Source organism: Scaptodrosophila lebanonensis, unplaced genomic scaffold, assembly GCF_003285725.1.
Source record: "Scaptodrosophila lebanonensis strain 11010-0011.00,11010-0021.00 unplaced genomic scaffold, SlebRS2 tig00001410-arrow-pilon, whole genome shotgun sequence".
Classification (NCBI taxonomy): domain Eukaryota; kingdom Metazoa; phylum Arthropoda; class Insecta; order Diptera; family Drosophilidae; genus Scaptodrosophila; species Scaptodrosophila lebanonensis.
In genome coordinates this window covers 632,660-645,723 of record NW_022060738.1, presented here as the reverse complement: position 1 = coordinate 645,723, position 13,064 = coordinate 632,660, and the positions used below count along the sequence as shown (strand labels likewise).

Below are 13,064 nucleotides of genomic sequence, written 5' to 3'. Positions count from 1 at the left end.
TATATTGAATAAAATACCTATGACTTTTTGAATTTAAATATATTTTTCCTAATGTAAAGGGATAAGGCAGGTGAAGTAGCCTCTTCTTGGGATTTTTCTTAAAATAACGCACAATGGAAAAATCATTGGTAGGGTGGGTAGAGACCGTAGCAACCACACCATCTGGTTAGCTTTGAAGAAGGTATTGCTGTTTCCTAATACATTTTCCGATTCTTTTCATTATCTTTCTTTTTTTCTTTCTTTGACAGTTAGCCTATTGCAGGTGCCGCCCCAACTCTCTCTTTTTTTTCTATGTACCAGGCATAGGGATCGCTATAAATTAATTATGTATTATGGGTGTTGATGGAGTGTACGGTCAAGAACCCTCCCACAAGCTGTTTTGCTAGCCGCAGTCAATGTATCCCGCACCGACCCTCTCCCCCCACAACGTCAGCCCATAGAATGTGTATGGTTGTACATTATACTTGTCTTATTGTGTGTACATTACATCTCTGTAAATTAAAGAATTTGGCGTGCAACCTCACCTGTTCTCACCTTACATAAATTTGTTGCGAACCAGACTATTTTCACATTACAAAAAACCAAGTAAACCGATGTTATGGAAAATCAGCTGTGAAAGTTGGTGCCCTCACTGGAGTTGCAGCACGATTAGTAGGTGGATGTACATTACACCGTCTGCTAAAATTACAATATTCCAATCAATATTCCAATTCTAACTGGTAGCTATTTAAGAGTAATGCGTCAACTATGGTAACACGTAGAATTTCTTTTTATAAATGAAATTTCTATGGTTCCTTACGAGATGCTCTGTATGATTGACACTCGTCTGCGACAACTAAAAAGTTCAAATGCTTTTTTGGAGGGATACACATTTTATTATTCGATGATCTAATGCAGCGGTGGGCACGTAGTGGCTCTTTGGGCTCCCAGGGCTCTTTCCGTTATGTTTTGGTAACTGGCGACAGCCAGACGCACAAGCAAAGTACCGATCTCGAGCAATCTCACAATAACAAAATACACGCAGTGTTGTCGCCAGCCAGACGCACAAGTAGATCCATGTAATAACAAAATACACACAGTGTGTGTACTGATGATCGATTTGCAATACCCGCTGACGGTCACTTATGCACTGACATTCAAAGTGTATTGACAAATTATAAATTATAGTGTTTCAGTAAAACTTTTATGATTGTCGTCAAGTTATTTACTTATAATCTTACTTATATTTGATTTAAAACTGAACAATGGCTAATGAAATTAATATTTCCGAGATGAGACGCGGTATTTTTTTGCCAGCACTTATGTGTGCGAAGCTGCATTTTCAAACATTAAATATATTAAAAATGTTTATAGGAATAAATTAAGTGACATAAATTTATCAGATTTATTATGAATTGCTTTAAGTGAAGAGGAAATAGACTTCGAAAAATTATTAAATGAATGTTCATAAATGTGATCAAAATTTTGTTCGGTGTACTTTTTTTTCCTAATTTTTTGCTCGCAGTTTATCATGTTCTCATAACCCAAACGGTAGTTTTTGTTGTAGATGTTGTTGTAGGACTCCCAAACTAAAATTTCGTGCCCACCGCTGATCTAATGCAATTACTTCCTGTACGAGGACATCAAGTATTTCAACAACCAGAACATATGAAGCCAGCTTCACATTTATGGCTGCTCTTCAAGCTGGTTGAACTAAAACAACAAGGAGACACAACACTCACAACGATTTGAGGATTGGAGAATTGACATCTCAGCATCTTACAATACTTCTAGAAAAAGTTTCGACAGATGCTAACAATGAATTCTCATTTGATAACGCATTAAGAATCTACTCAACGAGTGATCAAGTAGCTAAGCATAATGAAAAAGTTCTTCAGTATTTTGATAAAAAAGGGACAAATATTTTTACAATAAAAGCACAATGTTACACGAAATTTAGGTGATAAGAATGTGGACTCTGTTATACCTAATGATATTAACAAGACGGGTGGTCTTCCTAAAGTATTGAAATTTTTCGTGGGAGCTAAAGTAATGTTGAGATCAAATATTGACGTGCCAAAAGGTTTAGTAAATGGCAATATGTATAGGTACTGAAATCACTGAAATTATTTGGCCACATTTTCGTCGCGATCAAGTATATGATTCAGACATACCATCAGTCCGTATTGACTTTGGTCAAGATAGTATACATCTAATTAAACCAATATCAATACAGTTTCCAGCAAAATTTAGCTATGGTACCGCTGAAAAACGAATGCTGCCATTAATCCTGAGTTGGCATCCACCGTACACAAGGCTGTACGGTAGATCATGCAGTTATTTATCTGGGATCTCGATTGTTTGCTTTCGGTCAGGCTTATGTAGCTCTGAGTCGCGGAAGAATAGAAGAACTTGATTGCTCGAGTTAAGGGAAAAAGTTCCATAGTTACGTAAACATGAATGAAATGAATTTAGATTTATTGTCAAACATAAGACAAGGCTCTTTATTAATATAATTAATTTTGACATCTTTTTGAGACTACAAATGAAGAAAATAAATTATAGTTTAAAAAACTAAAAAAAAACACGCTTAAATGGCAAACCGAACTAAAAAGTAGAAAATAATTCTTAAGTATCCAGAGCTTGTGTTACAGAAATAGAAAATTCCAACAATCAATTACGACTAATTAATTTGGAATAAGATTAAAATAAAAATTGAATTATTAATAAAATAATTCAATTATAGTAAAAAAAAAAGCGTGGGGTGCTTGAAATATTTCAGTAGGAGCTGTTTATAATATTAAAGTCATAAAGTCATTGTGAAAATATAATAAATAGCACCTCACGCTCTCTTCTATATATATAAAACAGTTTGTCCTAACTGACTGACTGACTGACTGATTGGTGATCAAGGCACAGCCCAAACGGTAAAAGCTAGGAAGCTGAAATTTGGACTAAAGTATCCTTTCATAAAGTATTCTGGTGATAAGAAGGGATTTTGGAAAATTCGAGCTCCAAAGGGTGAAATCGAGCTCCAAGGTTTGTATGAAAAATCTACAATTTACATCTGACTAACTTCAAAATTAGTTTGTATTCTCCCAGAATAAAACTGCATACTTGGTTTTTTGAAATTTTGGGGCCTGAAGTATGAGTTTTCCTGTAAATAAATGTTGGGGCACAAAAGGAAACCGCGTCAACAGCCCACAGCCCAAACGGTAAAAGTTAGAAAGCTGAAATTTGAGCTCAAATATTCTATCATAGTGTAGGTGCGCACTAAGACGGGATTTTGGAAAATTCGAGCTCCAATGGGGGGAAAACTAGCTCCAAAGTTTGTTGAAAAATCCTCATTTTTCAACCGACCGACATAAAACTTGGTTTCTATAATCAATCAATAAAAGAATACAAAGAAAGATGCATAATTGGTTTTTTAAATATTTTCTTGGAGCTTGAATTATTGGGGTTTTCCTGGGGCACAAAAGGAAACCGCGTCAACAGCCCACGGCCCAAACGGTAAAAGCTAGAAAGCTTTAATTTGGGGTCAAGTATCCTATCATAGTGTAGGTGCGCACTAAGAAGGGATTTTGGAAAATGCGAGCTCCAAAGTTTGTTTGAAAAATCTTCAATTTTCCACCAATCAACTTCAAATTTGGTTTTTATAATCTATAAAAGAATGCAAAGAATGAAAAGCTTGTGTTATAAATTTCGTCCGACCGAGGTAAAATGTGCGTAATGTAATGTACGTAACTAAATATACAACTTTGCGTTTAAGGATTTTCAAAATAAGCATTTCACAAATGCAGGCAGAACAAAAAATTCAAAATATCAAACAGTTGTGGACAACTAAGTATACATATACACACACACACATATATATATACAAACACTAGCAGGTATTGCCCGTCTTAACCCGGCTCAATATAATGTTTCCAATTGTATTTATTTTGTGTGTGCATAACCTACCCATATGTTTTCACCTTAAAGGTTACCAGTAGGAAGGCATTTAAGGTATTTAAATGAACATTTTCTGTTCTTGACAAAAAATTGTTCAATAGTCCGTTACATTTTTGTTCTTGCCAAACTATTTCGTTAAACGAACATGATCACTATAACTAATATTTTTTAAAGCGCGTTTCCCCCCCTTTGGAGCTAGAATTTTCCAAAAGCCTTTCTTAGTGTGCTCCTACACTATGATGGATACTATGAAAGGATGCTTGAGTCCAAATTTAAATTCACATTTGAGTCGTTTCGTGTCATATTGAGTCAATACGGCCACGCACAAACTCGGAATATGAAACACGGCATTTGTGTCAATGCCGTGCAGCGATAAGCCATGATCAAAAACCACTGACACCGATACCATCAAAATATCGAAGTTTGAATGCAATAAGCAGAATATTTAAATAATAAAATCGAATTATTTATAGAGATCAATAAGAACAAATCATATACATACATACATACATCTGCCCGCAATGCGAAGCAGAATATGCGTAGCTCCGATATTCGGTTTCTGCTTTACTATCACTTACGCAGTCGTTGCCTAGCGACGGTAACTGTAAACTTTTGGCGTTTTGCCTTTGCAATTAACATTAAATGGTCAAAACGAAAGAAGAAGAGCGAGCTAATGACTTGCAGTTGTTGTTGTTTTTAGAGCATTATTTTTTTTTTTACAATCAAACAACTGTGTTCGATTGCCCAATGTATACATTAATACGAATGTACATACATGCTATATTCATACAAAGGCATACATACATATGTACATATGTATGTTTCTCTTTACTTTTTCAACCGTACGTAGAGAACCGCACACATAGACACGAACTGTTGCTTGTTGTGTGTGTGAGTGTGTGTATGTAATGTCCCCAACTATTTGATATTTGTTGTTGCTGCATAAAGCTATTAATGAAAACCCTAATGCCAAATGCACTAAACAAACACAAAATTACTTTTAAAAATGTTATAGAATTTTCAATTAATTAACATTTCTTGCTCTGTCAGTGCAAGACGAATGAACAAACATACACATGTAGATACATATGTACATACATAAATGTGCACATATGTATGGACATTCACACATTAGTGTCTCACATGTTGCACGCAACTACACGAACAGCTGTTTGCATGTGTGTGTGTGTGTGTGTGTATGTATACTTAGTTGTCCCCAACTGTTTGATATTTTGTATTGTTTGTTCTGCCTGCTTTTGTAAAATGCATATTTTGAGAATCCTTGAATGCAAAGTTGTAGATTTAGTTACGTAGATTACATTATCCAAATTTTAAATCGATCGGACTAAATTTATAACACACACTTTTCATTTGAAATAGTGAATAAATATTAAAACCCCAATAATTCAAGCTCCAACACAAATTTCGAACCGAGTATGCAGTTTTGTTTGTATTCTTTTATAGATTATAAAAACCAAATTTAAAGTTGGTCGATTCAGAAATGCAGAATTTTCAAACAAACTTTGGAGCTACTTTTCCCCCCTTTGGAGCTCGAATTTTCCAAAATCCCTTCGTAGTGCGCATCTACACCATGATAGGATAATTGAGCCCAAATTTCAGTTTCCTAGCTTTTACCGTTTGGGCTGTGGGGTGTTGATTGTGTTTCAATTCTTCCACGGAAAACCCCCCCTTTTTCATGCCCCAGGAAAAATGGTGAAAAACCAAGTTAACAGTTTTTCTTGTATTCTTTTTGAGAGTATACCAATTAAGGTTGGATGGAGTTAATTGGATGAAAATTGTAGATTTTTCATACAAACGTTGGAGCCCGTTTTCCCCCCTTTGGCGTTCGAATTTTCCAAAACCAAAACCAAACTTAGTGCTCACCTACACCACTGAAGACATCATGTGTCCAATTTTAGCTCTTACCGTTTGGGCTGTGCGTTGATTGCAAATAGCTTTTCGTTTACCGAATTTTCCACCGGAAAATCATTATTATTCAGGCCGCAGGAAAAATATTGAAAATCCAAGTATACAGTTTTTTTTTGTATTCTTTGTGAGAGTATACAAGCTAAGTTTGACGTTAATCGGATAAAAATTGTAGATATTTCATACAAACGTTCTTAGTGCTCACTTTCACTATAAGAGGGATCTTGTGTCCAAATTTCAGCTTCCTAGCTCTTACCGTTTGGGCTGTGCGTTGATTGCCAATCAGTCAGTCAGTCAATCAGGACAAACTGTTTTATATATATAGAGATGTATGTATGTATATAGGCGGATAACGCCTGCATGAAAAATTTAAATGTATGTACATATCAGCGTTGCCGAGCGCTCCAATTTTGGCGGGACGTCCCGATATATAAATCAAAATTAAATGTACCGCGTCGGACTTTTCGGGGATAACTCGACCGTGCGTACAACGTGCTGAGGAAGCACACAGTTAAGTCAGTACTGGGAGTCAATCCGGTGCGTAACGAAGATACATATGTATATATTTATGTATGTACCATATATAGTACTTATTGTACTATTTGCATTTTGAAAGGTTCGATGAATGAACTCTTTAAAAAACTTTAGAGAGTGTCGAAAGAAGAATATCATATAGTAAATAAACTTTTAATTATAAGCACATTTTACTTAGCCCAGCAAAGACGGGCAAGACGTGCTAGTTTTACTATAAATGAATTATTTTATTAATAATTTAATTTTTATTTTAATCTTATTCCCAATTAATTAGTAGTAATTGATTGTTGGAATTTTCTATTTCTGTAACACAAGCTCTGGATACTTAAAATTATTTTCTACTTTTTAGTTCGGTTTGCCATTTAAGCGTGTTTTTTTTTTAGGTTTTTAAACTATAATTTATTTACTTGTTAAAGTTTGTTGCGTGCGACATCGATAGTGTAAATTGTACAAAATAAAAAAACTTTTTTCGAAATTATTTTTTTTTTTTTTGACATTAAACATATTTGATGCATATATATAAAATTAAATTGTTGACTAGTCGCGTAAAGGGCGCCGTTCTTCTAGTTTCGCTGAAACCAGTGTTTGATCTGTTCGTCGAGATAGCGACTTCTGTTTTTGTCCCGTGCGAACGCCTATACCTCGAAGTCTATAAGACCTAGGGACATCAAATTTGAAGTCCAAGATGCATTATGTGAATACGCAGAAAATGCGTATTTTGGAATTCCCCTGCGCCCAGCCTCTCCCCCGCAAATCATGATTTTCTCTAACTCCCATAATTCTTGGAATTTCGAACTCAAATTTTGCAAATACCCCCATTTAGTAATTATGTGTCCGTATGCCACTATTCACTATAATTGCAAGCGCTGCCGCAGGTGTTGTTGATGTTGGTGCTCTGGTTGACTGCAAACATGCTCAGTCAGATACGAATAGACACGCATACACATGCATACACTTACAAAGATGCAATTCCTTTGTAAATGTGCAATTATACACCCTTTACCTGAGTTCAAATACCGAGAGAGGTGAAATCGATCAACATTTTTTCTTTACTCTCTTACTTTTTATAGCCTGTACCCTAAGGGTAAAAGGCTATACTAGTTTTGTGCGAATATATGTGACAAGCCGAGTCGATATAGCCATGTTCGTCTGTCTGTCCGTCCGCCCGTCTGGATGAGAGCAAGGATCTCAGAAGGTATAAGAGCTAGAGTTACCAAACTTAGTATACAGGCTCCACTGAGCCCTAGGCAGGTCAAGTTTATTTTTTATGCTCTGTACATGAAATGTGCAAGAGTATATTAGGTTTGCGCGAGCTGAAGAGCTGCAGACCCCACAAAGTATATATATTCTTAATCAGCATGACAAGACAAGGCGATCTAGCCCTGTTCGTCTGTCTATCTGTCCGTATGAACACCTGGATCTCAGAGACTATAGGAGCTAGAGACACCAAATTTTATACAAAAATGGCTTATGTGTGTACGCTGTGCAAATTTGTTATATTTTTTTGATTTTCCTCCCTACTTCCCCCCCTATGGGCGTTTTTCCGATTTTCCATCCGTATTATCGCCTATATCTCGGAGACTATAAGACCTAGGAACACCAAATTTTAGTCCTAGATTCATTTGTGAATATGCAGAAAATGTGTATTTTGGAATTTACCTCCCTCCCCCCCCAGCAAATCATAACTCCCGTAATTCTTGGAATTTTGAAATTTGGGACATACTCCCAGTTAATTATTATGTGTCCGTTTGCCAAGTTTCACTATGATAGACCGATTTAACAAGAAGTTATAGCCATAAATATATTTGCTGCCCACGCGCTGCCCAAGCGCTGCTTAACGCTTTGGTTGACAGGAAACATGCTTACACAGACCCGAGTAGACGCGCATAAACATACATACACTCAGATAGACGAAATTGCTTTGTATATGTGAGTTCCAATACCGCAAGAGGTAAGATCGATCAACATTTTTTTTTTAATTTTCTTAATTTTTTTAAATTTCTATAATTATTCTAAACATATGTACAGAGTATTTAAAAGTCGGGCCAGCCGACTTTAGCTTTTTTACTTGTTTTATTCTGATGCTATTTGTGTTTTTTTATAACCGTAATTCTTGGAATTTTGAAGTCAAATTTGGTAGATGTAACAGGATGTAACAGTTATGGCTATGTGTCCGTATACCAAGTTTCATCATGATAGGTCCATTATGAAGAAATTTATAGTCACAAATATAATCTCTACCGAAGCTCTGCCCGCAGCTGTTGTTGTTGTTGTTGCTGCTTTGATTAATATCTTTCCTGCATACAAGCACGCATACACATGATTCTGATTCTAATAGCGGGGGAGTGTCTAGATACGAAGTTTTGGTATTGTAGCTTTTATACTTTCCCAGTTATTACAGATGGACGGAGCTGTGTAAAATCTATTTTAGTGAGAGAGTTCGCGAACTCTTCTTGTACTAAAGAAAATGTGGATACCAAGTTTCGAGATCCTTGCGCTCATACGGACAGATAGATAGGTGGACGAAAATGGCTATACCGATTCGTCTTGTAATGCTAGTCAAGAATTTATGTAGTCTGCTTCTGTGTGTTCTGTGTTCTTCTGTATAACAAACACAACAATGCGTACGTAAAATTACATGTCCAATTTCAAAATAAATATGACATTTGTGTTTCCAGTTTAATCTTTTCAGCTTTTGTCGCAGTACTGAACGTGGTCGAGTATTTTTTTAAAAAAATAACGGATTCCGATCCTGAAGTATTACAACAAATTCGTAAGTATTATATTAATAATGAGAAAAATTCTTTTACAGAAAAATATCTATTAATTTCGCATGGTAATATTTCGAAATTAGTTGCTATATTTATTTGTTGCTTTACGTACGTGGTAAACTATTACTAATATCTGTATAAGCGCAATCACAAATCTGATTATTAACTTATTCCATACTGTTGTTACGTACCTGTAATTTTAGTATGAATCCGGTTCGATCGACCAAATCTCGCTCTCATTATTCAAAATATACTTCGCATACTTCATTAAAAACTTTATTTATATTATATTTAAATCGTATTTGACAATTCTGTTATCGAAAGTACGTATTCTTGATCGAATTCTACGTTTTCTGTTATATTTTCTAATTGTCTTTATTTATTTTCCTATTTGGCTATTCAGAAGGAGTCCTGTATAAAAAGGGCCAAATATCATTGTTGGTATAACCAAATTTGGAAATTTTAGTTGCCTGGTCTGCTGGATACAATTTGATAGCAACATGCCTCAAATCTCCTACATTTGTTAGCTCCTAAATTTCTCCAAGTCTTTGTATTAAAATACTTTAAATCGTTTACTGCTGGATCTGACCCAATACAATATTAGTATTCAGATCCAACATGTCCTTTAATGATTTGCCTAAACGAACTCGTATAAACGCTCCATGCAGTTCTAGTCGAGGTTTGGACATTAGTTTCTGTTGCGACACGAATGAGTATATTACATCTCATCAACGCGACGCAAACATACATTCAATAAAATAGCTTGGCAGCACATATCATACATATAAGTACGCATAAACCTGTACACCCATATTGTTATAGCCTGTACCCAAAGGGTGAAAGGCTATACTAGTTTTGTGCGCATGTATGTAACACACAGAATTAGGCGTGGCAGACCCCACAAAGTATATATATTCTTGATCAGGATGAGAAGACGAGTCGATATAGCCATGTCCGTCTGTCCGTCTGACCGTCTGTCCGTCTGTCTGTATGAGCGCAAGGATCTCAGTAAGTACAAGAGCTAGGATAACCAAAATTGGTATCAAGGTTCCTATAAGCCCTAGGCAGAACGAGTTTGTTTATTTTTTCTGATACACCCCCCCACTCCCCCGCAATTCGTATTTTTTCTTATAACTTCCGTAATTCTCGGAATTTTAAAATCAATTTTGGTAGGTACATCCAGTTAGTACTAATGTGTCCGTGTGCCAAATTTCATCATGATAGGTCAATTCTGAAGAAAGTTATAGTCATAAGTAAAATCGCTGCTCATGCGCTGACTGCAGCTCTGTCGGCAGCGCTGCCCGCAGCTGTTGTTGTTGTTGCTGCTTTGGTTCAACTTTGTGCTGCATACATACACGCATATAAACACGCATAGGTACGTGATGTAAATGTATGATGTTTAAACTGAACATAAACATGTATTCTAATTTAATTTAATTAATTATTTAAATTAATTAATTCATTCATTTTTTTTAATAATTTAATTTTTTTTTAATTTTTTTTTTTAATTTTTTGTGGAGAGTACAGGCTATTTTACTGTCGGGCTTGCTCGACTGTAGCGTTCTATCTTGTTTTAGCATAGATAATATTGGCACCATAGTCTACTCGCGCACACGAATTACAGGTGCATTGACACTGGCCAGCCAACATAAGCAATAATAAGCAAGAATAAGACACATATTATTCTGCTACCTCAGCATGTGACCAACAATCAGGTCATACTTTAGGAACCAAATTGGGCTGACACCAGCATACGTAACCTCATAATATATGCTTGGGCATCATTATTGCGAAAGCGCCAACACATAGAAATAGTAAATGTACAAGTAAGTAGTCATAAGCTAGTTTTAAGCATGGCTATATAAGCCATGAATTGTAAGAATAAAATCAGTATGCTAATTATCAACGAACGGCCTGTTACTTTGGGTCAGGAACCGCTGATCTGTATCACGCCGACTACCACGTTGACTACATGCTCCCAAGGATTGCCATCCGGTATCCTTGGCCACTACAAACGTCCTGCGTCGTTTCACCCAAGCGCAACCAGGACGACCGGTGTTACTCGCACCTATTGGACCACAAGGGGCCCTTGAAGCAGCAGGGCCACAAGTGCTCTTTAATTAAACGGACCACGAGTGTCCACCCAAACATCAAGCCGGACCACTAGGATCCCGCCTTGATCAACAGAAGGACAATAAGCGTCCTTTAGCTTAACTCGTCAGGACCACAATCGTCCTGCCGATTCGCACTACCGCACGTGTGCGAATAAACAGTTTCAATGGGGAAACTTTCAAAGAAAATTTTGTTGGCATATGCAGATTTTTAGGCGTCACAAAAAATATGCAATTGAATGATTGTTCACTATGTGATTACACGTCTTTAGGAATTGGATTTCAAAATTTAGAGCAAGTTCGATCTGTTGAGCTATGCTACATTTAGCACCGAAGAAAAGGACTTGAATCTCACAAACATCTGGTTTTCTATTTCGATCTGATCCCCGCCATAGGATTCTTTGAGCATGCCGGTCTTCTTGGCGAACTAGTATCTGTAAGAACATCTCTTTAATATCACACACTAATACTATCTTATATATCCGAAAGTTCATTAACACTACACACTAGACGGAAAGCCTGATTTTTTGGCATAAAGTCTAATTCTTAAGTTAGAGAGTTGAAACTTCGTACACTTCTTAGTAATAGTGTATATAGTTACTGTTTAAACTTTGAAACAGATCGGGTCACGCCCACTCATGCCGCCCATATAAGAAAAAGTCGTGGATTAGTCATTTTTTTAAGCTTAAGTTCTCAGATTTAAGTTTTAATGAACTGCATCTCAAAATTAACACAAAATATTATTTAAATTTATATCACTATAATACAAGTATATTAGAGAAAAAAACAAATATAAAATTTCAAAATTATTTCAAATTATTCATTGTTAAAAATCTTTAATATTTAATGAGTATGAAAATAAATTAAGTTGTGAGTTATCGTTGTCATCGCTTGTTTTCATCACAACTATCAAATTAGCCTTGAACCTGCTTCCGAATAACCTAGATGGGGATGTCCCATTTTGCTTTGCAAATATGCAGCATGTCTTTCAGGATCTAGTTTAACTGACGATTTGAAAAAACCACATATTAAACAATTCTTACTTGGAATTTATATAAAACATTCCTTGCCATTCATTATACCCTGCACCCGTAGGGTAAAAAGGGTATATTAGGTTTGTGCAAAGTATGTAACATGCAGAAGGAAGCATCTCCGACCCCATAAAATATATATACTGAATCAGCATGACGAGAGAAATCGATCTAGACATGTCCGTCCGTCCGTCCGTCTGTCCGTCCGTCCGTCCGTCTGTCCGTCCGTCTGTCCGTCCGTCTGGATGAACGCAAGGATCTCAGAAACTATAAAAGCTAGAATAACCAAAGTTTCATGAAAGTTTAGTTCCACAAAAAATTAAAAAAAAAATTATTTAAAAAAAGTTAATTAATTTAATTAATTAATTAAATTAAATATAAAACATCAACACATATAATAAATTTTCAACAGAATCGAGTCTCTCCAGGCTTATATGCGGGCATGTATGCACCAAAGCAGCAACAACAACAGCTACAGGCAGAGCTGCAGGGTGAGCATGGGCAGCGATTTTATTTATGGCTATAACATTCTTCATAATTTCTTTATACAGACAGACAGACGGACATGACTATATCGACGCGGCTTGTCATATATATACTTTGTGGGGTCTGCCACGCCTCCTTCTGTGTGTTCAATGTACACTCCCACAAAACTAGAATTGCCTTTTACCCTTTGGGAACTAAATTTAACGCGTAAGCCGGCGCACTTCTAAGCCGAACATATTTCGTATTAGTATAAGTGTTCAAACTTAAGAGAACTA

The 13,064-nt window shown here is 36.1% G+C and overlaps 1 protein-coding gene across 2 annotated transcripts in view; it reads left to right on the top strand.

Annotated features, from left to right (window-relative positions):
- The window catches only part of LOC115630405 (transcriptional regulator ATRX-like), a 154,571-nt gene that overhangs the window by 91,794 nt on the left and 49,713 nt on the right, over positions 1–13,064 (top strand). For both annotated transcript variants that reach the window (XM_030526935.1, XM_030526936.1), the window contains one exon: positions 9,069–9,163. In XM_030526935.1, the coding sequence (XP_030382795.1) occupies positions 9,069–9,163 (95 nt within the window). The remainder of the gene's footprint in view (positions 1–9,068; positions 9,164–13,064) is intronic.